The sequence below is a fragment of the Phocoena sinus genome, chromosome 13 (genome assembly GCF_008692025.1).
Source record: "Phocoena sinus isolate mPhoSin1 chromosome 13, mPhoSin1.pri, whole genome shotgun sequence".
Classification (NCBI taxonomy): Eukaryota; Metazoa; Chordata; class Mammalia; order Artiodactyla; family Phocoenidae; genus Phocoena; species Phocoena sinus.
The window spans coordinates 6,138,145-6,160,498 of record NC_045775.1 but is presented as its reverse complement, the minus strand read 5'-3'; the positions used below and the strand labels follow the sequence as shown (position 1 = coordinate 6,160,498).

General features: G+C 44.3%; 1 protein-coding gene across 3 annotated transcripts in view; it reads left to right on the top strand.

Moving 5' to 3' along the window:
- MBOAT2 (membrane bound O-acyltransferase domain containing 2) overlaps nucleotides 1–22,354 on the top strand; it is a 120,150-nt gene that overhangs the window by 87,782 nt on the left and 10,014 nt on the right. For all 3 annotated transcript variants that reach the window (XM_032653270.1, XM_032653272.1, XM_032653271.1), the window contains 5 exons: nucleotides 1,872–1,967; nucleotides 11,126–11,181; nucleotides 12,635–12,689; nucleotides 17,821–18,004; nucleotides 21,980–22,172. In XM_032653270.1, coding sequence (XP_032509161.1) covers nucleotides 1,872–1,967; nucleotides 11,126–11,181; nucleotides 12,635–12,689; nucleotides 17,821–18,004; nucleotides 21,980–22,172 — 584 coding nt within the window. The remainder of the gene's footprint in view (nucleotides 1–1,871; nucleotides 1,968–11,125; nucleotides 11,182–12,634; nucleotides 12,690–17,820; nucleotides 18,005–21,979; nucleotides 22,173–22,354) is intronic.

Genomic DNA, 22,354 nt, shown 5'->3' with positions numbered 1-22,354 from the left:
CTTTTTTAGTTCATCTCTCTCTACCTGTACCTTGTTGTATGCATCTAAGAGAAATCTTTCAGTACTTTTATTGGGTATTTTTCTTATCTTCCACGTTACAGCAGGCAGCAATGTTCCCCAGTCACTGTATAACCTGGGGTGCCTTTTCTCTGTTTCCAGTTAGAATTTCCCTCCTGCTCTTTAGGTCTTCGGTAGCAATCTCCTCGAGACCTTTCCTGCTGCCACCTGCTCCCTGTCCTACAGCCCTGTTTTCACTTACCAATTTCTGTTCTGATTACGTCACTACATCAAAATGCAGTGGCTTAAAATAAAGTGCTCATTGTTCTGTGGGTCAGGAATTCGGGAAAGGTCCAACCGAATCGAGCCCTCTTTTTCACCTGACGTCAGCTTCTTCACATAACATGTCTAAAGACTTAGTGCTTTCTGGCACCTCACTCTCTTTGACACTCCCTTCCTCCAGAGCCTGTACATGTGTTGGTCTTGGGGCAGTCATGCTTTTTTCCTGACGAACAACTTCCAAAAGGCAGGAAGGAGAAACTGCCAGGCTAATTATGGGCTGCGCCTGAACTAGCAAAGTGTTCCTTCTGCCATAGTCTAGTGGTCAGTGCAGTTAGAGGGCCACCGGAGATTCAAAACGGGTAGAGACAGAGACTCCGCCTCCTGATGGGGGCCAGAGGGGCAGGTTGTAGAAGAGCATGTGACATGGGGCCCTCTTTGGAAAATGCGATCTGCTACATGATATTCAGAAGTTATGTTAGGTTTGATTTCTCAGCGCTTTGTGTGTGGGTATGCACATGTGCCATTTTATCAGATATAGCTATCAGGAATATAGTAACTCCGTAAATCATTTGAATTAGGAAGCTTTCCCCCCTTTTTCTTTGCTCAGGAATAATCCAAGTAGATCGGAATTACCTCCTGGTATAAAGTTTGAAAGGATCTTTTCATAAAAGCTCCTGAATTGCCAACCTGAGAAGTTTAAGGTTTCAACTTAGCCAAATACGTTGGTCTTTTTCCGTTGATTTCTTCGTTATGTATGTTTAGAAAGTCCTTCGCCAATTTGAGAATGTTTGAGTATTTATCCACAGCCCCTTTGTGATTTGGTTTTATGTTGTATTCATAATTCTTTAATCCATCTAGAATTGTTTAGATGAAGATACAACTCCCTTCCCCCAGCCACATGGTTAACTAATTAGGTGATAATCAATCCATTCCTGCTAATTTGCATTGCAGCCTTCATTTTATGCAATGTTAATGTTATGTATCCTAGAGCCTGTGGATTTCTGTTCTATTGATATGTAAATTCTTTTTCCCATACTGTGTGTTTCATTATTGTAACTCTCTCCCATACATCTTAAGACTGAAAATTACTAAACGTTCATGTTTTAAAATGTGAGTAAATACCACCTGACCCACACTGTTTATGATTTTAGACAATTGAGGACAAGTTTTAAAAATCCTATTAAGAATTTGTTTGATGTATATTTCAGCCAAATATTTTCATACTAGATTTTGTTTTCTAGAAGAAGGAGGAATAAATAGAACAGATATCAATACTCAACATGTTCAGTTTCATGCTGTGAGCATGACTTTCAGATACATAATTTGGTGTACGGAGTTTTTTGAGAAGGAAAAAATGTATAAAGGTAGGAACTAAATGCACTTACCATTGAAGATGGTACAAAGTTCAAGTAAACTGAAGCAGACACTAGTAAAGATTTTTAAAACTTATTGAAGAAGGCTATTTGTGGAGTAGATCTAGTAATGTTTAATTCTTTGAACCATATCATATAGTTAATAAATTAGTTTAAAATGTATTCTTTAACAAAATGAATCTTTTTATTTCACTAATCTAGCTTATTTTTGTTTTCCAGATATTGTTTTGTGTTTGCTTTGGGTTACCTCACAGTATGCCAAATTACTAGAGTCTATATCTTTGATTATGGACAATATTCTGCGGATTTTTCAGGGTAAGCCTGTTTGTCTATTCTAACATGTTGGTTAAAGGACAAAATATAGTTGCATTTAGTAGTTCAAATGAAAAACTCTGCTAGTTGAAAATCCTTTTACGAATTTAGCATTTTTCTTCTTGGAAAGTGGTCTTTTGTAGTGCTACATAAGTCACAAAAATAACCTGGTTTTTAAAATTGACTTATACAAAATTGCTAAATATACGGCAATTAAATTTGTGGTACAGCATTCTGATATTGAAAGCATTTTCTAATTCTGTTAGAAATTTCTGCAATCACTTATAACTAATGAAAATCAGCCCCTTTGAGCCTGCATCCTTGCTACCTTCCCTCCTTCACGCCCCCCTTTCCCTCCGTCCTTTCCTTCCTTCTTCCTTTCTCTGGAGTCCCTTTCATACAGTCATTTCACATCTGATTGCCTGTTCTTGCTTCTGAGCACGCTGTGGGACTTTCTTTGGACCGGAGGTCCTCTGACGAGCTTTGTCAATCTGAATTTCCAAGAGAGGGCACTTGAGCATGTATTTTACTTCTGTGCATTTCGCTCCTATGGAATGTTTTACATTCTTATATTCAGTATTCTACTGAGTGGTAGAAATAACTTCTGGCTTTTATTCCTTCAAAGGAGATTGAGTCCCTCCTTGGTACTGGAGAGGTCTTTTCCCTGTAACAAAACTGATGGAGTGTCTATTATGAGATAAATGCAGTCCAAGTCCTTACGAATGAACTTGCTCACCATCTTTATAAAGGGACACCTGCTAACACCTAGGTACCAGGTGGGGAAGTCGAAGATAAAACTCTATAGTCTTTATGTCAAACCTGACAGATTTCTCTGTTGAACAAGATACAGAAGACCTGCTTTTAAGTCAGTCTTGAGTCATCTGGACAGGATAAAAAATGACCAGTAAATCCAACTTGAGGATAAGTAAGTGGAAAAAATAAAACAAATCATGACATCTATGAAAAAAAACTGTTCAACAATAGAAAAGGCCCAAAGTTTTATGAGCTTAGAGAAAAATCACTGTTATAAAACAAGAGAATTTCAGAAGATGAAGTATCTTTCTCTCCTTAATGAGATCAAAGTGGATTTTACTTTTATTAAACAGATTTTGAAAACAGGCTTGGATGAAAGGAGACTGCATCCAAAAGAACAAACAAAACCAAGACAAAACAAAATTGATTAAATAGACTAAAACACTAGTCAAATTAGCAATATATTGAATAGAATTGAGAAATACACCTGGCATCCAGAAGAAGTGAATAGATGCTGGCCATCTAGCTTATAAATAATAGGAATTCTTGAAGAAAAGAGCTACTGAGCAGAGTCAATAAATGTACTGGGCCACCATGAAAATCTTGGTGAACCTGGAGAGGTAACCCAGGTCACGTGTTGTCATCCTAGTATAACGAAAGTAGGAACTAGCTGCTTATATTTTTAAACCGCCAGATTTAATAAGTAGTTTAACGTAGCTGACTTGAGTTTATTAGTATGGATTGGTACAAGTACAAATTCGTGAGACCCAGTATTTGCTGGATCCTTGTAACCCCTCCTTTGTTTCAATCTTAGTCATTACCTTTTTTATTTACTTTATCTGCTGTTCCGAACTCATGTCACTCTCTAGCTAGGGGTAGGCTAACACTGTCAGAACAGCGACATCATTTCAGTGGCTTTACATAATGAAGGTTTATTTCCCATTCACAGTCCAGTCCAGTGAGGAGGGGGCCTCTGCTCTGCACAGTCATTCAGGGAACCAGGCTCCTGCTTTCTTGTGGCCCTGCCTCCTTCAGGGTCTCTGGAATCCTCTTGATTATGTAGATGGAGGGGGCGTGTCCAGCAGTGAATTGAGCAAAGAGAGAGCATGCCATGCTTTCTCCCATTCTGTTGGAAAAGGCTAGTTCCATGACCCCACAATTTAGAGGATAGTTTACATTAAGAACAAAATGCGTGTGACATGGCTTTAAGTATTTTAATGAAATTAAAGTGTTCATTTAAATGTTTAAGTATAATTTAAAATATTGAAGTATGTCAAAGAGAAATAACATAGCGTTTTAAAGGTGGACAACCTGATATAAAACTCCCAGTTTAATGTGTGATTTTTATCCATTAGGAGAAAACATCTGGCCATTATCAGTGAACTGATAAAGATTAGACAGAGACACATCAGCTCAAGGAGACCATCGAGGCTGAACTAAGATAAAGGACTCTTATTTTAATGGGCACAGAAGAGAAAAGAAGCATTTAGAAGCCTTGAGTGTGTTACAACACATGAGCAGAAAAGATCCTGACTTGACCCTAATTAGGATAGATATGGTGGCCATCCAAAATGCTGGCTGTCTGAAGAAGGTAGAACTGAATAAAGGGAACCATTCTTTGTGCTAAGCTGTCCCGTTGCCCTGAAGTTGGAAAAGGGAAGCCAAGCTCTTGCTGAGGAATAGCATGCGAACTGTTTTGTACAGGGCAGTGTTACTTGCAGAGGTGTGGAACACTGATTTTGTGTGTGTGTGTGTGTGTGTGTGTGTGCAATGAGAGAGAGAGAGATAGGTTGAATATACATTTAAAATATTGATTAGATAAAAGGGGCTCACCTCTTAAAAGAAGCTTCTTTTTGCAGAAAGGTTGAAAAGCTAGGTTGTTAGCTTTCACGTTGGCCTCAGAAAATAGATACAAGAGAAGTATAAAACAGTGAAATAGCTTTCCTTTATATCAGCAATAACCGGTTAGAAAATATGATGGAAAAAGGATCCTAGTTTCAAAAGCAGTAAAAGCTATGAAATATTTAAGAATACATGTAAAAAGAAATGCCGGGACCTCTGTATAGAAAACTATGAAACTTTACTATAGGATATAAAAGAAGACTGACTGGAGAAACATCTTGTTTATTCAGAGTAACAGTCAGTATTGTAAAGATGGTCCTTTTTCTCTAGTTAATCTGTAAATGTTATGCAGTTTAAGTTGAGGTTTTGAGGGAAATTAGACACGTTGAAAAGTTTCTCTAGAAGTGTTTGAGAGTAGCAAATTCAATATAAAAACATACTCCGCTTGTAAAGCAGCTATCATTTAAATATTGTAGGACTGACATAGGAATAGCCAAATCCAAGAAGTCAGCATAGAGAAACAGACCCGTGGATCTGGGAAATAAATGTACAGAATGAAAATGCTGGGATTATAGGTCAGTGAGGAAATCCCCTCTCGATATTCAGTAAATGGTATTGAGACAGAAAAAGAAACGTAAATACTCGCATCCTTGTAGATGGAAGCAGAAAAAGAGATTTTGGGGGCAGGAAGATAATGAGTTCTGATTGGAATATGTCGATTTTGTGGAGCTGAAGGTCTGGCTAAGCATCCACCAAAAAAAAGATATACCTGACGTATTTTCCATTGAAATCAAGCATATATTTTAGAGCTAACCAGATAGTATCAGATGCTCAGGAAGTGTCTTATTACCAGCTGCCCATGTGTGTTCATTCAGCTAAGATTTATTGAGCGTGCTCTATATGTTTCGCTGGGTGCTAAGTACTTTTGCGGGTGACAGTCGTGTCAAGCAGAAGAAGGGAGAGACCATTTGGTCTAAAAGCTCCATTTCGTCCCTCTGTACTCACTGAGCTGAGTCCTGGAAGAGTCCTGCCGCTCTTCACCATCCTCCGCTCTGCTGGGCCCAGTACCTGTGCTGTAAATAGGGTTGATGTAAATTATTCAGCCCATAAACCGCAGTGTGCCATTTATCCTGTTTCGTCCTGTGGGAGCGTCTCCCGACACCTTGACCTACATTTGGTTAGGGGAAGCATTCCGCCCAGCTGCCACTGATGTAGTTCAAGGTACCAGGAGTAAACAGGCACGGGTCTGTTATATGGTTTGGTATGTCTGTTCCCTGCCCTACCTGAGCCTTTCCCCCAATTTTATGTTTGTTCACAAAGCAGTGTGGTATCACGGTATTTATCAGAAATCTGCAGTGTTCTCTTAAGACTCTAAAGAGTTGATCACTGGCCTTCAAAGCCCCCACTGTGTGTGCCCAGCCTCACCTCTCGACCTGTCTCGTCTGATGCTGCAGCCACTTTCACGTCCGCACACTTCACTGCGCATCAGATTCTTTCTGCCAGGAGCGCCCTTCCCAACCCTACCTGCATATCCAGACCTCCCTGCTCTTAAAGGCCCAGATGAAGTGACTCCTGTTCGAGGTGTTTCCCCCTCAGTTTGCTTAGTTTGAAGTTATCTCTCATTTCTCTGCACGTTTCTTCAAATATCTCATTTAGCACTGAACACTTTTTTATGCAGCTCTTCGTGTACCGGTTTAGCTCCTAATTTAGTGAGAAAGCTCCTTCGGAGACAGCACTTTACAGTTAAGTATTGCAGCCCTCCAATGCCCTCTGCTGAGTAGCAGTTCCGATATTTATTGAACGAAGCTTTTATCAGACATCTGCTGTGCCTCAGATACTGTTCATGGTATTTGTCCTATTGCCGTTTAATTTAATCCACGCAGTGGCTTTATTATCCCCATTTTATAGATAATAATTTTGAGGGTGGGGCAGTTAAATAGCTCCCCCGTCTCCACAATTGATAAGTACTGGAGTCGGGACGTGAGCTGTTTTCTGACTTGTGGGTCCACCTGTCTGTTCCCCACGTCTCCGCCCGGTTGTCCAATGAGCATCTCACACTGAACTTGCCTAACACAGAATTCCCAATTTCCCTTCCCTGTTCCTCCTGCACTCCTTCTCAGCCAGCCCCATCCTTCTGTTTCTTGCTGTGGTCAAAAACCTTGGTGGCTTCAGGTCTCAAACCCTGTATCTGATCCATCGTCAAATCTTCATCAAATCTCACTGTCTTTACCGTCAGAAGGTGGCTGGAATCCATTTCACAAGGCCTGTGCCGTCACCCTGGTCTGGGCTGCCGTTCTCGCCTGTCTCTTAGCCCCATCCCAGCACCCCAAAGTCCTTTCCACCCAGAGCTGGAATATACCTATTTAGAACCAAGTTAGTTCTCTCCTGTCACCCTCCACAGTTCCCAGTGTGTCTTGGGTCACGGCCTGTGTCCTCACAGCGCCCTGCAGAAGCCTCCTAGATCTGCCCCCTGCCCCCTGTCTGTCTTCACCGTCTGTTCCTGTCCTTACTTGCCTCCTCCAGTCACATCAGTGTCCTTACCAGCCTTCCAGCAGGCCAGTCACACCCACCTGGGGGCTGGTGAACTTGCCTCACCAGGGCTTGCTCCCTGACTCAAGTTCTCTGTGAAACATCACCCCCGGGTGAGGCCAGTCCTCACCTGCATCCCGGCACTCCCTCTCCCCCACCCCGATGAGCAGAAGAACAACAGCTGGCATACGATACATTGACCTGTAAGTTCATCTGTTATCCATCCCTCCCCAGTATAAGAACGAGAACCCTGTCTCATTCACGGCTGTGTCTCCAGCACCTGGTGCTTTGTAGGTGCTCATTAGATACTTGTTTTCAGAATGACGGAGTAAAAGGGATGGATGGATGGCTCAGAAGCCTTTTGCATCCACTCTCACTGCACATTCCTTTGGTGTTAGGTCCGTGGGGTTTGTCGGTTTCAGTGGGTTTTGCTGTTTTGGAGGAGAGAACACCTGTGTATCAGACATGCCTGAGAGTGGAGAAGTAAGTTTGGTTCTGTTGTTAGGTCACTTGTACCCTGGTGACAAACTGACCTTTACCTAGTAGGTGCTCGTAGTTGCTTTGTAGCAGCATTGTAAGAGTTCAGCAGTCTCCTAGAGATAATGGAACAATCCAGAAAGTGATTGTTCTTTTTTCGTATTCATTCTCTGATAATGTTTAACTACAGTTTGAGTTTCATTGTGTGATAGAAGTAAATCCCATTATTCTCCTTCTTTGTAGAGAAAAAAAAAAAAAGCATGTAAATGTTTTAGTTAAAAAGCAAAGTTAATTTGTACCCTTTCAAAAAAATTATAAGAAGTCTAGAGTTTTTTAGTTCTTTACATCTTATTTTATATTACCTGAAGCTCTTTCATCAGTTGAGATATTTATTTTGAATAGCTAGATGGCACATTTTTCCATGTTCCTAGCAGAGTGCCGGGGGACAAAGTATGTGTAGTTCCACCTAAATCTAGTGATGTCGTGGTACAGAACGTGCAGGTGGCTCCATCCAGGCCTGGACCTCACTCCATGGAGGCCCGGAAGTCGACTGCCTGCCCTCCCCACTCCACCTCGCAGCCTCCACCCCAGGGAAGCAGGAGAGTCTGGTTCACGTCGTGTTATCTCAGATGTCCAAGGACCTGGGAAGCGATTAGATATTGGAGGCAAACAGGTAGTTAAAATGTCAATAAAGGTGTAAGTGAAAATTGCGTGAGTCACTCTAACTGTCGCCATTCAGGTATTTGTGAACAAAGTGCACTGCTCAGAAAACCACTGCAGCTCATCTCTTTGTCAACCCTGGGAGTGTTTCCACTTAGAAGCGTCCTCTGTGCACGCACGCCACCCCTACCTCCGTCACTCTGCTCTGTCTCCCGGCCAGGCTCCTGCCTGTGTGGGACTCATCGGTCTGCCTTCCCCTCTGGTTTACTCTTCTGAGCTCTCATTAGTCTATTCCTCCCGTGCTGAGCTTCCCCCTAGTACTTTTTTGCTTTCATTCATAAAGTGCTCCTTCATAGTCACTCTGTAATGATTTTGTCTTCTGTCATTTTCCTGTCACATTAGCCACCCCCTGACCCCTGCCTGGGGCAGGTTGGACCAGAGGCTGTGGAATGGCCACCGCTTTAAAACCAAAGGAAATGTTCAGGGGTAACAGTCGTCGGTTAAGGAAACAGAGAAGCGATGAGAGACATTTTTACAAGCCAGTCAGAACTTTGAGCCCGAGTATATAGCAGGTGCCGAGGGTACAGAGGTGAACAGGGCAGGGTTCCTGCTGTTAAGTAGTCCATGGGTTTTGTGGTGACAGGAAAATAACCCAATAATTACAGAACAGTCTGGTACCTGTTTTCAAGCACAGAGGAGAGCAGACAGGAGGGAAGGAATATAATCAACCTACGGAAGGAGTGATGGATCTTGACACTCAGAAGATTCAGTTTATGTGGTATTTTAGAAATATTTACTCAGCACACGTCCTATGCCAGGCACTGTGCTCAGCCCTGGAGGGTCCGTGGTGAGAAAGACTGTTCGCTCCATACAGCAGGGACCTTCTAAAGAGGGAAGAGAGATCTTAAAACACCGCCATCGCTGGACAGATGAAACACCCATGAATGTGAAGAATTCTTTGAAGGAAATAAACAGGGCGCTGAGATGAAGTGAAGGGCGTGTGTTGCATTTGGGCAGAGGTGGCTGCTGGGGTAGAGCTGCGCACGGGCCTCTTGTACGAAGTGACTGTTAACCTGAGACCTGAAGCGGGGGACGGGGATCTCCTTGCAAAGCAGCTCCAGGAGGAAGCAGCATCTGGGGAGAGTCTGGAGCACGTGGGTCTGCTCCCCGCCTTCTTCCCACCTCTGTTAGGGAGCACGCTCCTTGGAACCACTCTGTCCCCTGATGCAGCTCACTTGCATGAGAGCCTGCGTCCCGCACACGTGATAGAGTAGAAGTTGCTTGGGGCTGCCAGTAGGCACAGTAAGGGCACGCACTCAAGAAGCACGTATTTGCCTTTGGGGAACATCTGATGGATATGGACCTAACAATTTAGTACGTCACTGAGTTGATAGTATAAATTTAGTAATTATTTTATCAGGTGTTTTTATGATGTTTTAAGGTGATGCGAGAATTAAAATTTAGAACCGAAGAGTATTTTCTCATCCATTTTTTAACTAAACTATGAAGAGAATGAGGCAGGTGAGAAAAATGACTCTTTTCCCCCAGGGAAATGGGAGTTACAAGGTATTTTTATAATCCTCAAAGGCATGTAAAATATCTTGCAAAGTTAAAAAAAAAATGGCAACTGGGTGTTGAAAGCAAGCAGCCTGGGGGCTAGGTTAGCCGAGGAATAATTTCCTGAGAGTGAGTGATGTATATGTAGGAACTGACCTTTAAGGGAACTCAAGAGGAATCCTCTCCGTTAGTACTTTGAGTTTAAGAGCAATCGTCATCTGACAGGTTTTTTGTGAGATCTTGCCTGTTAGGTGAGGACAGTGGGCTGTAAGTTCTCGGGGGGCCCAGGTCTGTGCATCTCATGCCAGCGGTCGGACCATTTACAACAAACCCTTGATGACGTTGCTGACACGGTGAGAAATCACCTCCTTTCTTTACATGTTTCAAGATGCTGGTTGTTTTGGTGAAGGTGGCAGTCTGTGCTCTGAGCAGTGGGCATGGGGAGGGGTGGGGGTGGGAGGGTAGGGGGGAAGCTCAGGGTCTTCGTGGTGCCGCTCCCCGGCTGCGATGGGCCTTCCATGATTTCCTCCTGGTTTTATTGAGATTCCAAAACTATAAACAGGTAACTTAGGGTTAATTGTTCTTTAATACTCATGTCTGTAAGCTAAGGTAAAGGATGAAAATGTAGCCTGGTGGGTTTTCTTATGTGGATTTTGGTTTTCTTCGCAAGTTATCCATTCAATTAGAGATTAGGAAATATGGGAAGATGGTTGCCATTTTCTCACCTGTGACACACATTTAAAGTCCTCTTTCTGTGGAGTGTAACCTGGTTTGTGTGCGTTCAGTACTGCTCCAGGGCGTTTTAACAGCTGCTCCCCCGCCTTGCCTGGCTCCTGGAATAGCGACATAGATGTCGTCCTTTCTCTTTTTGCCCATTTCCCTCTTTCTGTTTTGCTCCACATTTCTTACCCAAACTCCTTTAATTTTCTACCTAGTCTCCTTTTCCCAGGCGAGGTACTTTCCATCTTTAAATTCAGCCCTGAGGCAAAAGTACTGAGTGAGAGTGGGGGGATGGGGTCCCATCTGGTGGCTGTGTGGTCCTCAGGTCTGGCCTCAGGTTACAGGCAGGAAGTGAGGAGGTGGGGCTGCATCTCTGCTCACACGGGTTTCCTTTAGAGGATGAGCCTTTTCTTAGAGCAAGGGAGAAAACCCAGATCCCCTGTCTTCGGTCGCTTCCCTAAACGTAACAGCCCTGGAGTTCTCTTTGAAATTCCTTGGGGTCTTGTTTTTATTTAAAACTTTCAGTGTTTTGTAGTCATAAGCAGAATAAAAACTCTTTCATATATCATAAGTATTATTTTAAATTTCTTCTTGTAAAATATTTATTTTCTGTTTTGTCATAGCCCAATGATGATAATTACCCAGAAGATCACTAGTTTGGCTTGCGAAATTCATGATGGTAAGAATTTGGAAATTAATTTTTCGTCACTGAAAAGGTTATATTCCAAGCATCCTTTGTTTGAGAGATTATGATAACTTTCTGTTAGAGGAAAGAAAGGGATGGCGGTAAGATAGGGAAAATATTGAACTCTGCTTAAGGCTACTAACGTGTGCTTATTTTCTTTCACTGTTTATTCTTAATTTCGCATTCAGTTCAGTGACAGAAACAAAGTAAAATAGTGTGAGTCAAGCACGTGACCCACATCAGTGGCACTTTAAAATATGAAGGAAATAGACATTTGGACTAAATCAAGTTTTATTAATCCCTGCTTCATCTCTGTGTTACATTTGTATTAAAATCTGCATGTTTTCCCCCTGCCCCACTCCCTTATACACATGAACACACACACACGTATCCTTTTAGTACAAATACGTACATATTCATATTCTGTATCCTCAGTGAATGGACACCTTGCCATGGCAAATGCTGGCAGTCAGGACTCTGAGTCCTAAGAGTTAGACTCTGGTTTCTTCAGAGATTGAAGGAGGATTCTCTATAGGACAATCATTTATATGTAGCCTGGATGGATTTGCAGCCTCCTAGTATCCATCACCCATCCTGTACCACCTGCTCGGGAAGACCCACAAGAATTTTCGAAGTGTGTTGTTGCTTCTTCGACCTCCTCTGGCCTTTAAACTGGGTTTAAGATTTAGCAAGTTGAGGACTTCCCTGGTGGCGCAGTGGTTGAGAGTCCGTCTGCCGATGCAGGGGACACGGGTTCGTGCCCCGGTCCGGGAAGATCCCACATGCCGCGGAGCGGCTGGGCCCGTGAGCCATGGCCGCTGAGCCTGCGCGTCCAGAGCCTGTGCTCCGCAACGGGAGAGGCCACAACAGTGAGAGGCCCGCGTACCGAAAAAAAAAAAAAAAAAAAAGATTTAGTAAGTTGATGTGTAATCATAGGTAACATTCTCCTGTTTGGAGGAAAGGTAAAGAAGTGGTTGAAGATGGTATACTGACTTCAGTTTCGTTCACTAGAGTCACGTAGGAGTGAGGAAATCCTTCCTTGCTTTACACTGTCCATACCATTGAGGTTAGTCACTGGAATCGTCCAATAATAGCAACATGCCTCCTTTTGAAAAGTCATTGCATTTACTATTAAATATGCTAGCATTGGGGAATTTTTAAATGTAATCATACTTTCCTTTAGAAAAGAGTCAGATTAGTTCCCTGACATGGGTTATTTATTTTGCCCAGAGCTGGACGTGTTTGGTTATATGATGGTCCTTTCACATGATTGAGCCTGTGTTGTAATGAGAAAGAAAGGGACTAGTTGTACCAAATAGTTAGACCGAAATTGGGATTATAACCTGAATTTCGAATGAGGAAAGTAATGCAAGTGTGAATGGGAAGAAATACCATTCTTTTCTTGGGAGAAATCATAATTGATAAATTGCCTATTTTTATTTCTCAGGGATGTTTCGAAAGGATGAAGAACTGACTCCGTCACAGAGAGGCTTAGCGGTAAGGTATGTGCCTTTAAATCGTCTCCTGCCGAGGTTCACGCTGTCCCTGCTGGGGACGCACCCTTACTCATGGCCAAGGCTAATTTGTCCTCCTAGAAGCTCTTAGTTCATGAAAACCAAACGATCCTCCGTCTGCACGCCTCCCGCCACAAAATCTGGCTGGGCTGGGCCTCCCTTCTAAGACTCCCATAGCACCTTGAGGATTTCATCATACAGCATGCACCTTCTGTGCACCACAAGGCATCTACGAAATCTTCTGTCTCTTCTGCGAGGCTCTGAGTTCCCCGAAGACAGGAAGATTGTTTGGTCTTCATGTGGTAATTATGAGTCATAATCACAGCTACCATTTATAGACCAATGACCTGATGGCAGGTGCTGGGATTAGACGTGTTAATATAGCACAGAGATGCCATGTTTGGAGATAATGAAGGACCAGCAAGATGTTCTCATTGGTACTTGAGGAATTCATTTTGGGATAGCCTGCTACTTGTTTACTGTGCATCCTCTGTGGACTCATCTGAGGAAGAGCTTAATTTCTTGGCAGGGCCTGTCTTAATCTAATATAATTAGACGTCAGATACTCAATTTACCTAAAGAAAAACTTCCCACAAGCGCCTTGTTTCCTGCAAATCTGGAACTAATAATATACTCTTGGCTGTCAGAAGAATGAAATGGTTTGTGTAGTAGGAAGGCCCTACCCTAAGTGCTCACCTTTGATCCCAGGTAGTATGTCTTGAGGATCTTCTTATATTTTCCCCATCTTTAATATGATTCTATTTTGATCTTCACTATAGCCAGTCTCTATATATCAGCGAATATGCACTTGAATTTATTTAGCTGCTGAGAGCTTAGTTTGACCTGGGCTCTGTGATCTGTATGAGTCCTTGGTCCATCCCAGGAACCGCTTGTCAGGAGCCACTCAGCCCTAGTCCCCCCTTTCCCTCCCACACGGCCGCCTGGCAAGACCCCAAACCCGGTTACATTCAACTCTCCGCCTGCCCGAACAGCAGAAGAAGGCAGAGTGGAGAAACGTCGTCTTGCTGGTTGGAGTGTTTCGGATTTGTTACCCCAGGTTTAAAACTACGGAGCTCAGTATTAACCACAGTTCCCCTGCCTCCTCCCCGCCGGCCACTCGCTTTCCACCTGCTGCAGCATTGGGAACAGCGTCCTCCTTTCTCCCCCACTCCCAGCACCCCGTCCCCGACACGCACGTGGGATGGTGTTTGCTTTTTGGAGAAAATAAGGCAACTCTGCTTCATTCTGCGACCGCCAAACCTACCAGCCTGCCTGTGTCTGTAACAGAATACTCTCCTTTCCTTCCCAGTGCCACGTATACACCGTCTGCAGTCCAGCCCAAGGCCAACTTTTCACGTCAGCGCTGAGTCCAGTTGCTTCTTGAGTACAAAACTCAAGGATTTTGCTGCTTCAGTCATCCCATCTTGTGCACTGTCGCTCATCAATTTTTCCCCCTCTGTGGGCTCATTCCCACCAACTTAAAGGGAAAAGACTCCTTGACCTCACAGCCCCTTCCAGCTTCCACCTCATGACTCTCCACTCCTTTAGAGCAAGACTCCTTGAAGGATTTCTCTATTCTTACTTCCTCATCTCCTTTTCTCTCCCCAACCCACTGCAGTCAGGTTTCTGTCCTCGATGCTTGTCTGCCACCATTCTTTCAAGGTTGCTCTTCACCTTGGCAGATTTAATGGTCCGCCTCGGTCTGTAGGCCGCTCGACCTCTCAGCACCGCGTGACCCGTTGGCTCGCTCAGTCTGTGAGACACCTTCGCCGCTTACCATCCGGGCCACCACGTGCATCTCACCGTCCTCGTGCCTCACCGGCTGCTTCTCTTGGTCTCTGCTGAATCCCTCTGCCGCACTGCGAAGTGTTCCTGTGCTGCTGGGCACGTCCTTGGACTTTTCCATCTTCTCCGGGCAATTGCTTGCCTTCCATTGGCTTTAATACCGTCCACGCATTTGAAGTCTCCTACGTTCATATCCCCATCCAGCCTCTGTCCTGGGCCCTGGCCTCGTATGTCCACCTGCCATTGCAGCGTCCAGGCGTGGAGGGTAAACAGTGTCTCAGATGGAACCTGTTTGGAACAGAACTTCTGATTTCTGTGTCCCTTGTCCCGCACCCCAACCCCATCTGTTCTTCCACTGTTACTTCCCTCCCAGCTGCCTCGCTCTCTACCTGGTCCACTGACATCACCGCGGCCTAACCTCGCTCTCTACCTGGTCCACTGTGCGAGCTTTTCTGGCTGCTCTCCGTTTTCTCTCCTGCCCACCCGGCAGCCAGAGATTCTTTTACTACGTATTGGATTATATTATCACCCTCTCCTGATGAAAACCCTCCCGTGGCTCCTCATGCCATCGAGAATAAACTAACAAAGGTCTGACGGCCGCCTGGCAGGTCCCACAGGAGCCATAGCCTCCTTTCCTCCCTGCTCAGCCCACCCGTCACTGCACAGCCCTCCCCTCCAGCACCCTGTAGCCCTTGGCCCTGCTTTACTTTCCTTCATCATATGTATCACTGTCTGATGTTTTATAATATATTTATTGAGATTGTCCCTCTCCTTGGCCCCCACTTGTCAGCTCCAGGAGGACAGACCTTCGTCTTCCTTATCATTACATTCCCATCTCCTCAACAGCAGTTTGCCCTGGGGTGCTTGTGGGCCCCAGGAGACATTTGCCAATGCCAGGGACATTTTTGGTTGTCACTGAAGGAGAGGGGTGGTGCTACTGACATCTGCCGGGTCAAGGCCAGGGATGTGGCTAACGTCCTACAGTGCCAAGGACGGTCCCCTTCAACAAAGAAATATTGTCCCTAAATGTCAGTAACGCTGAGAAGCCCTAACCTGGGATGACACACAGTTGATATCAAATAAGTATTTATGGAATGAAGAACGAATCTTCCACTTGATGTCATAAATAGAGTATTACGGTTATACTTAGTTCTCGTTTCATAGCACGTAGTATAGTTATCTGCCTCTTTCCTAACATGACTTGTCATTTGTACGTCAGCAAGTTTCATGGTTCAGAATCATCTGTCCTTGAAAATTGTGATACATATTTGGACATGGTAAGATTGAGATGTGCCTTGACAACCTGGCATTGTTTTGGTCTTGAAATAAGTGGTGTTGAAAACGGGGCTCTTTTGCCTGAGTACAAGGGGCTCTTTGGCAGCTTGGTGATGACGGGGCACTCGTCCAGGTGTGCGAGGTGGTGAGAAGGCCCTCTGTTACATGGAAAGAACTACAAGAGAAAATCTGCCGAAACATTTTGCTCCCAATCACTTGTGAGCCCTCAAGAAAAATTACTTAATGTTCCAAAAACTTTTAAATGTAGAAAAGTAATTCAGGGAAAACTTTTTAAGGAGTTTTGGCTAAGGGGTGACCTAGCTGAGTGTCAGTTGGGCCAGAAGCACTGTTTTCTCTTTGTTTTATTTAATAAAAATATATGTGAGGGGGTTCCGTCGACTCCTCTTGGCCATAGAGACTGTGCTTTTTTAGGAGATCGCCTGTCATATTAGAGAGGAAGACAGGGCCGTAACACGTTCAAGAGCCTACTTACTCTCCCCGGGTGTAGTTGTGCTTTTATTTGTGGTAGTTTTATAGCTGTCAGTGGATGGCAGACTTCACAGATGGAGCTGGTTTTAAAAAATAAAAAAAATACACTTCTGATGCATTTACATGATAATATACATGGTCTGCATAATCTCCTACGTTATTAACTGGTTTTCTCCCGGTTACCTGCACTGAGACCTGGAATGCTTCGTACACTTTAGATACTGTGTGCCATTTGGACTGACCTGAGAGCAGTTGAATTAAAAATGTTTCAGTAGAGCTTCCCTGGTGGTGCACTGGTTGGGAGTCTGCCTGCCAATGCAGGGGATGTGGGTTCGAGCCCTGGTCCGGGAAGATCCCACATGCTGCGGAGCAACTAAGCCCGTGTGCCGCAACTACTGAGCCCACGTGCCACAACTACTGAAGCCTGCACACCTAGAGCCCATGCTCCACAACAAGAGAAGCCACCCAAATGAGAAGCCCGTGCACTGCGACGAAGAGCAGCCCCCGCTCGCCGCAACTAGAGAAAGCCCGCGCGCAGCAACGAAGACCCGATGCAGCCAAAAATTAATTAAAAACAAAAAGTTGCACAACATCCTTGATTCTTTTCTCCCTTACGCCGCACATCCGGTCCATCAGCAGACCCCGGGGCTGTCCTGCCAGAATGCAGGCAGACGCTGCTGCTCCGCGGCCCCAGCCCCGTCACCTCCCCCTGGAGGTCAGCGGCCTCCTGACTGGTCTTCCCCCTCCACCCTTCTCTGTCCACACCTAGGGGCTAGAGGGATTCTTTCAAAACATAGGTATTTTAAAAGCCGACACATTCAGAATAAAATCCAAGGTTCCCTCCGCGCCTTGCAAGGCAGGCCCCTCACCTCGGCTCGCTGACTCCTTCCCTGCCTCTCTGCCTGGCTCAGCCCGCCCAGCCACACCGGGCTCCCTGCTGCTGGCCCTGCCCCCGGCTCAGGGCTTTTGCCCTCATCGTTCCCTCTGCCTGGAGCCCTTGTCCGGGACATTCACACGACTTGCACGTCTCCTGATCAGAGAGGCCTCCTCTGACTTATTAATATAACAAAATGCCCCCTTCTCCTTGCACGTAGCATCTCTGAAGTTACTTTATGTATTTTTTTTATTGTTTATTTTCTGCAGCTGTTCTGTAAGCTCTATGAATGCAGAATTCCTCTGTTTTATTTACTGCGGTATCTCTAGACCCTGGAGCGTGTGTGTAGTAGTCGGTGCACACGTAGATTTGTTAAATGAGTGAACGATTGACTAGTAAGAGATGATTCTTCCTGCCATATCTTGTCCTCCTTGGGTTTGTTTCATCATAAGGAGTTAGGTGGAAACCCTTCGTAGTTGCTCATGAAGACCTGTACGGAAACTCCTTTATCCAGAAATACTGTTGCGCATTCCTTCATCTTGAACCTTTAAATTCTCATTGTTTGGATGCAAATGAAAATCAAAGCTAGTTTTATTTTGGAAATGCTAAGAGAAGTGAGGTTGGAGAAGATCATTCCTGTCACATTTTCTGGAAGCGAACGTTCCCTCTCACATGTTGTGTGTCTTTTCGTTGCAGACGCATGCCGAGCCTTCTGGAGTATTTAAGTTACAACTGTAACTTCATGGGAATCCTGGCAGGCCCACTCTGCTCTTACAAAGACTACATCACTTTCATCGAAGGCAGATCGTACCATGTGACACAATCAGGCGAACACGGAAAAGAAGAGATACAGTATGAAAAGACAGAGCCATCTCCAAATGTAAGGTCATGAGGTTCACCTGCAGCCTCTCTAACATGTATTGATTAGCCTTGTTTATTTCAAGATACTAATGTTTTCAAGTTTTGAGTGTACCCATCTTTTTCTTTAAAAACATTTTTCGAGGTAAATGACACTTCACACAGTACCTAGTGGTGATGCCTGGTAGAAGTACAATCATGACTGAAGAACAAAAATAAGGTTACTTTAAAAGCTGTGCTGCGTTCCTTAGTGAGGATAATGCTTTGTAGTCATGGAGTATTTTACAGAAAAGCCCATCTCGTGGATCTGCCCGAGCCTCATTTTCCAGGCTTTTTCCTTAGCTGTACCTTACGTCTCTCCTCATGCTGACCATTGCCAGTTGAAATCTTATGCCTGTTTAAAGGCCTACTTCAGATATCACCTTTTCCATAAAACCTTGTCCAGTTTTCACAATACAGAAGATAATAATAGTGACACTTTCCCAGCACTTTCAGCCCCTAGGACAGTCTTGCGAGGCAGACGCTTTATTCTCACGACTTCACGTATGAGGAGACTGAGACTCAGAGGCTAAGTAATTTGACCAGGGTTTCCAGGGTGGCAGTGGGAGAACCGGAATCCAAGCCCAGGCGGTCTGAGCCTCACACCCGAATGTCATCTTTATTCCTTGGAACAACTGGTACTCCTTGTCCGGGGAGCCCGTGCGGTTCTGTGCAGGCCAAGTTCTGCTGGATTTGATCTGGTAGAATCTAAAGGTCCATAAGAAATAGGCCAGTCAACAAGTCTGTGAGACAAAAAGGTGGGGCTAGGGCTTCCCTGGTGGCGCAGTGGTTGAGAATCTGCCTGCCGATGCAGGGGACCCGGGTTCGTGCCCCGGTCCGGGAAGATCCCACATGCCGCGGAGCGGCTGGGCCCGTGAGCCATGGCCGCTGAGCCTGCGCGTCTGGAGCCTGTGCTCCGCAACAAGAGAGGCCGCGATAGTGAGAGGCCCGCACACCGCGATGAAGAGTGGCCCCCGCTCGCCACAACTAGAAAAAGCCCTCGCACAGAAACGAAGACCCAACACAACCATAAATAAATAAATCAGTTAAAAAAAAAAAGAAAAGGTGGGGCTAGTATGCTTTCTCTGAATGTGGGGTTTGGAGCAGAGGACCAGCTCCTTTCTAAGTTATTATGAAACAAAGAGTGAATGAAGACGTGCACTCATTTGCAAAATCTCTCGTATTTTCTCTTTCGTGCCATGCAACTCATTGTGTTTTACACCAAAAAGATGCTCTCGTCTTCACAGTTTCCATTAACTGGCCAAGTGTTAATTGATAAATGCCAGCTCAAACTGGGACGAGAAACTGGGTATATTCAGATCTCTTCGCTGACTGTTTTGTGTCAGGCTGACCACTTAACCCTTTAGAGGCCTCACTGCCGTAGGCGGAACTCAAGGTCGTTATAGACAGCTTCGATATCCCAGAGGTTTATTCTAGAATACTGGGAAGAGAATGAAATTAGGAATTTAGAAATTCCTAACTAGCAAATTAGGAATTAAGATGCTAGGCTTAATTTTGTAAAATGCTGGAAAAATATCAAGTGCAACAAATATATAAGTAGTGGTAAATCAAACCCAATAAAAAACAGTGCAAATTTGTGTATTACTTCTGTCACCTCACTCTGAATTTTTATGGGATTTGCTCTTAGAAAACATCACTTTCCTCCTTCAGGTCATGGGCATCATAAATAAGAGATTGTTGACAATAGCAAGTACTCTTCATATATTATCTCACTGTTTTAGTATATTTTAAATTTAAATTCCATATGTACATAGTTCACACAAACAGTGGTAGTTATTTACAGATCACTTAAAGGCACTTAGAAACTCTTTGTGTTATGAGTGGGGTGTGTAGACTCTTTGAATCCAAAGTGGGTCAGTCAGGTACCCAGAGGCCCATTTGTTGGGGGCCTCCCAATTGTCTTTATCTGCGTTAGTTAAGATACAGGTTTGGCTGCTGAACCAACGACCAAAATAACAGGAGGTTAAACAAGGTGGAAGTTTGTTCTTCTCTTACAGGACAGCTCAAGTGTCAGCGGTCCATGGGTAATATGGCAGGTCCACGGGCGGGGGATCCAAGCTCCTGTTTTGGCCATCCTTAGGGCGTTTCCCTCATCCTCATGGTCTGAGGATGGTTTGCCACAGAAGTTGTCCATGTTACTTGTGACCACATAGCTACACTCAACTGCAAAGGAGGCTGTGACGTGTGGTCTTTAGCTAGACTTCACCGTGCCCAAATAGAAAATCCATTGCTATGTAAGAAGCGGGGCGCGTCTCCTGGGGAACACCTGTCAGTCTCTGCTGTGATGCCGGTAGGTCTTTTCTCTGAGGCTGTTTGGTTTCTTGAGTGCGGGCTTCTCCCGTCTTCTGCCCCGGCTGTTCAGACTTGACTGCTGGTCTCTGGAGCTGGGAGGGAGGGGCTGCGGACATCGCCTCTCGGGATGCATCCACCACAGGCTCAACATTCATTCCAGCCCTACTCTGGACCCGTGTCCTGAAGCCTGGCTCTCTTCTGGTTAGGCTTCCCTGAGAGTTAACTTCTGGCCTCCTGCCAGTATGGGGGAGAGGAACTGGGGTTACACCTGGCTTCCCAGCTTCAGGCCCCCTCACCCCTGCCTTTCAGAGTTCCTGATCCCGCATTGACTGAGCTTTCTGGGGGACTCTCGTTGGTGTGTGTGCCAGCTGGTAGTTGAGATCAGGTATATGTTACTTTAACTTGTTTTAAACTGAGACCTGGAAACTAGTGTGTACAGTCTAATGGCCACAGTCCTTCTCATTATGTTACTCAAGTGATGTATCCGATTTTTAGGTTCACATATGAGGTCATTCGGTTCATCTCACTTCATTTATAATTATAATTTTTCCCTAATTACCTGTTGCAAATTCAGATGTGTAGGTTAGATATTTTGGAGGTAGGAGTGAAGAAAAGGTAGCCTTACTTTACTGGAGGAAGCTTTGAAAGATGACCAGGAAAATGAGAATAAGAACAGTTGCAGCGAAGAGCCCTTGACCTTCCAGCGCCTCCTGACAATAAATAAAGATTTTTCGAAAGTGCAGGAATCAGGCTTGTGCTCTGACTCTCGCCTTTGAGCCTTTCTTTTTGGCCCCGTTACAGAAAGTGTTAAATGTGGGTGTCCATCTGCAAATAACTGTAGTTAATTGGAATATTATTTGATTACTGTGCAGGACACTAAATCCAAGGATTTTGTTATGTTCTTTCATCTGGATCCAGCCTTTTCTTTCCTCTGTTTCTTTACCTCTGTAGCCTGTATAATCTCCTTTATATTGAATCAGATTGAAATAGTCCAGCCTACTGAACACATAAAAACACCATGAGTTGGTGTTTTTCAAGGTAATTGAACCTTACCAGAATAAAGATTATCCCTTTCTTTCCATCAGAATCTTTATGCAGATCTTTTTGTTTTCTTGGGTGTGGCTCTTTTGGTTTTATCATTTGAACAAAATTGCTTTAAAGAACTTTCAGGTTTAAAGAAACGTGAAAGTTGTTTATTGTAAAAATAGTTTTCCATGAAATACCTAGAATTTGGAAAGTAGGGAAAAAGCACAATGGAAAAAATAAGCCACATATGTGTGTGTGTGTGTGTGTGTGTGTGTGTGTGTAGTCACTAAAATCCACTACCAAAACTTATTAATGTTAACATTTTTACGTAGTCACCCTCGACACCTGTGTTTGCTTTTAGTTTTTCTAAGTTCACTGAAAGTCCTGAAAATACACATTGGGGTTTCTAGTGTGATTTGAGCCATAACCCAGAGGCAGTCATTAGACATAAGGCTTCATGTGTTCATACTGAGACAGTGGCGGCTTTAAATGCTGAGCACACCTGAGTTCAGGATTTTGGATGGAGTTACAGGGTTAATACTGCCTTCAGGAGGAGTTATGTGGCAATGATACGTAAATACGTATCGATTAAGTTTATGAAGTCTTGTCTTGCTTTCAGATGGCAGTTATTCAGAAGCTCTTAGTCTGCGGACTTTCCTTGTTATTTCACTTGACCGTCTCTAAGACATTACCTGTGGAGTATAACATTGATGAGCATTTTCAAGCTACAGCTTCATGGCCGACCAAGGTTATCTATCTGTACGTCTCTCTTTTGGCTGCCAGGCCGAAATACTATTTTGCATGGACGTTAGGTAAGTGACACGTGAATGAACCTTCGTGTCAATGTGTGGAAGTATAAATCTTACCCTGGTGATAGCTGGGAGAGTACCCTCTTGAGAATATATAGTTCAAGACCAATGAGAAAAACTAGGGTCATCTATTCAGGAGAAGCAAACCTTACAGTTCATGTCCTACATATAAGGATAGATCCTAA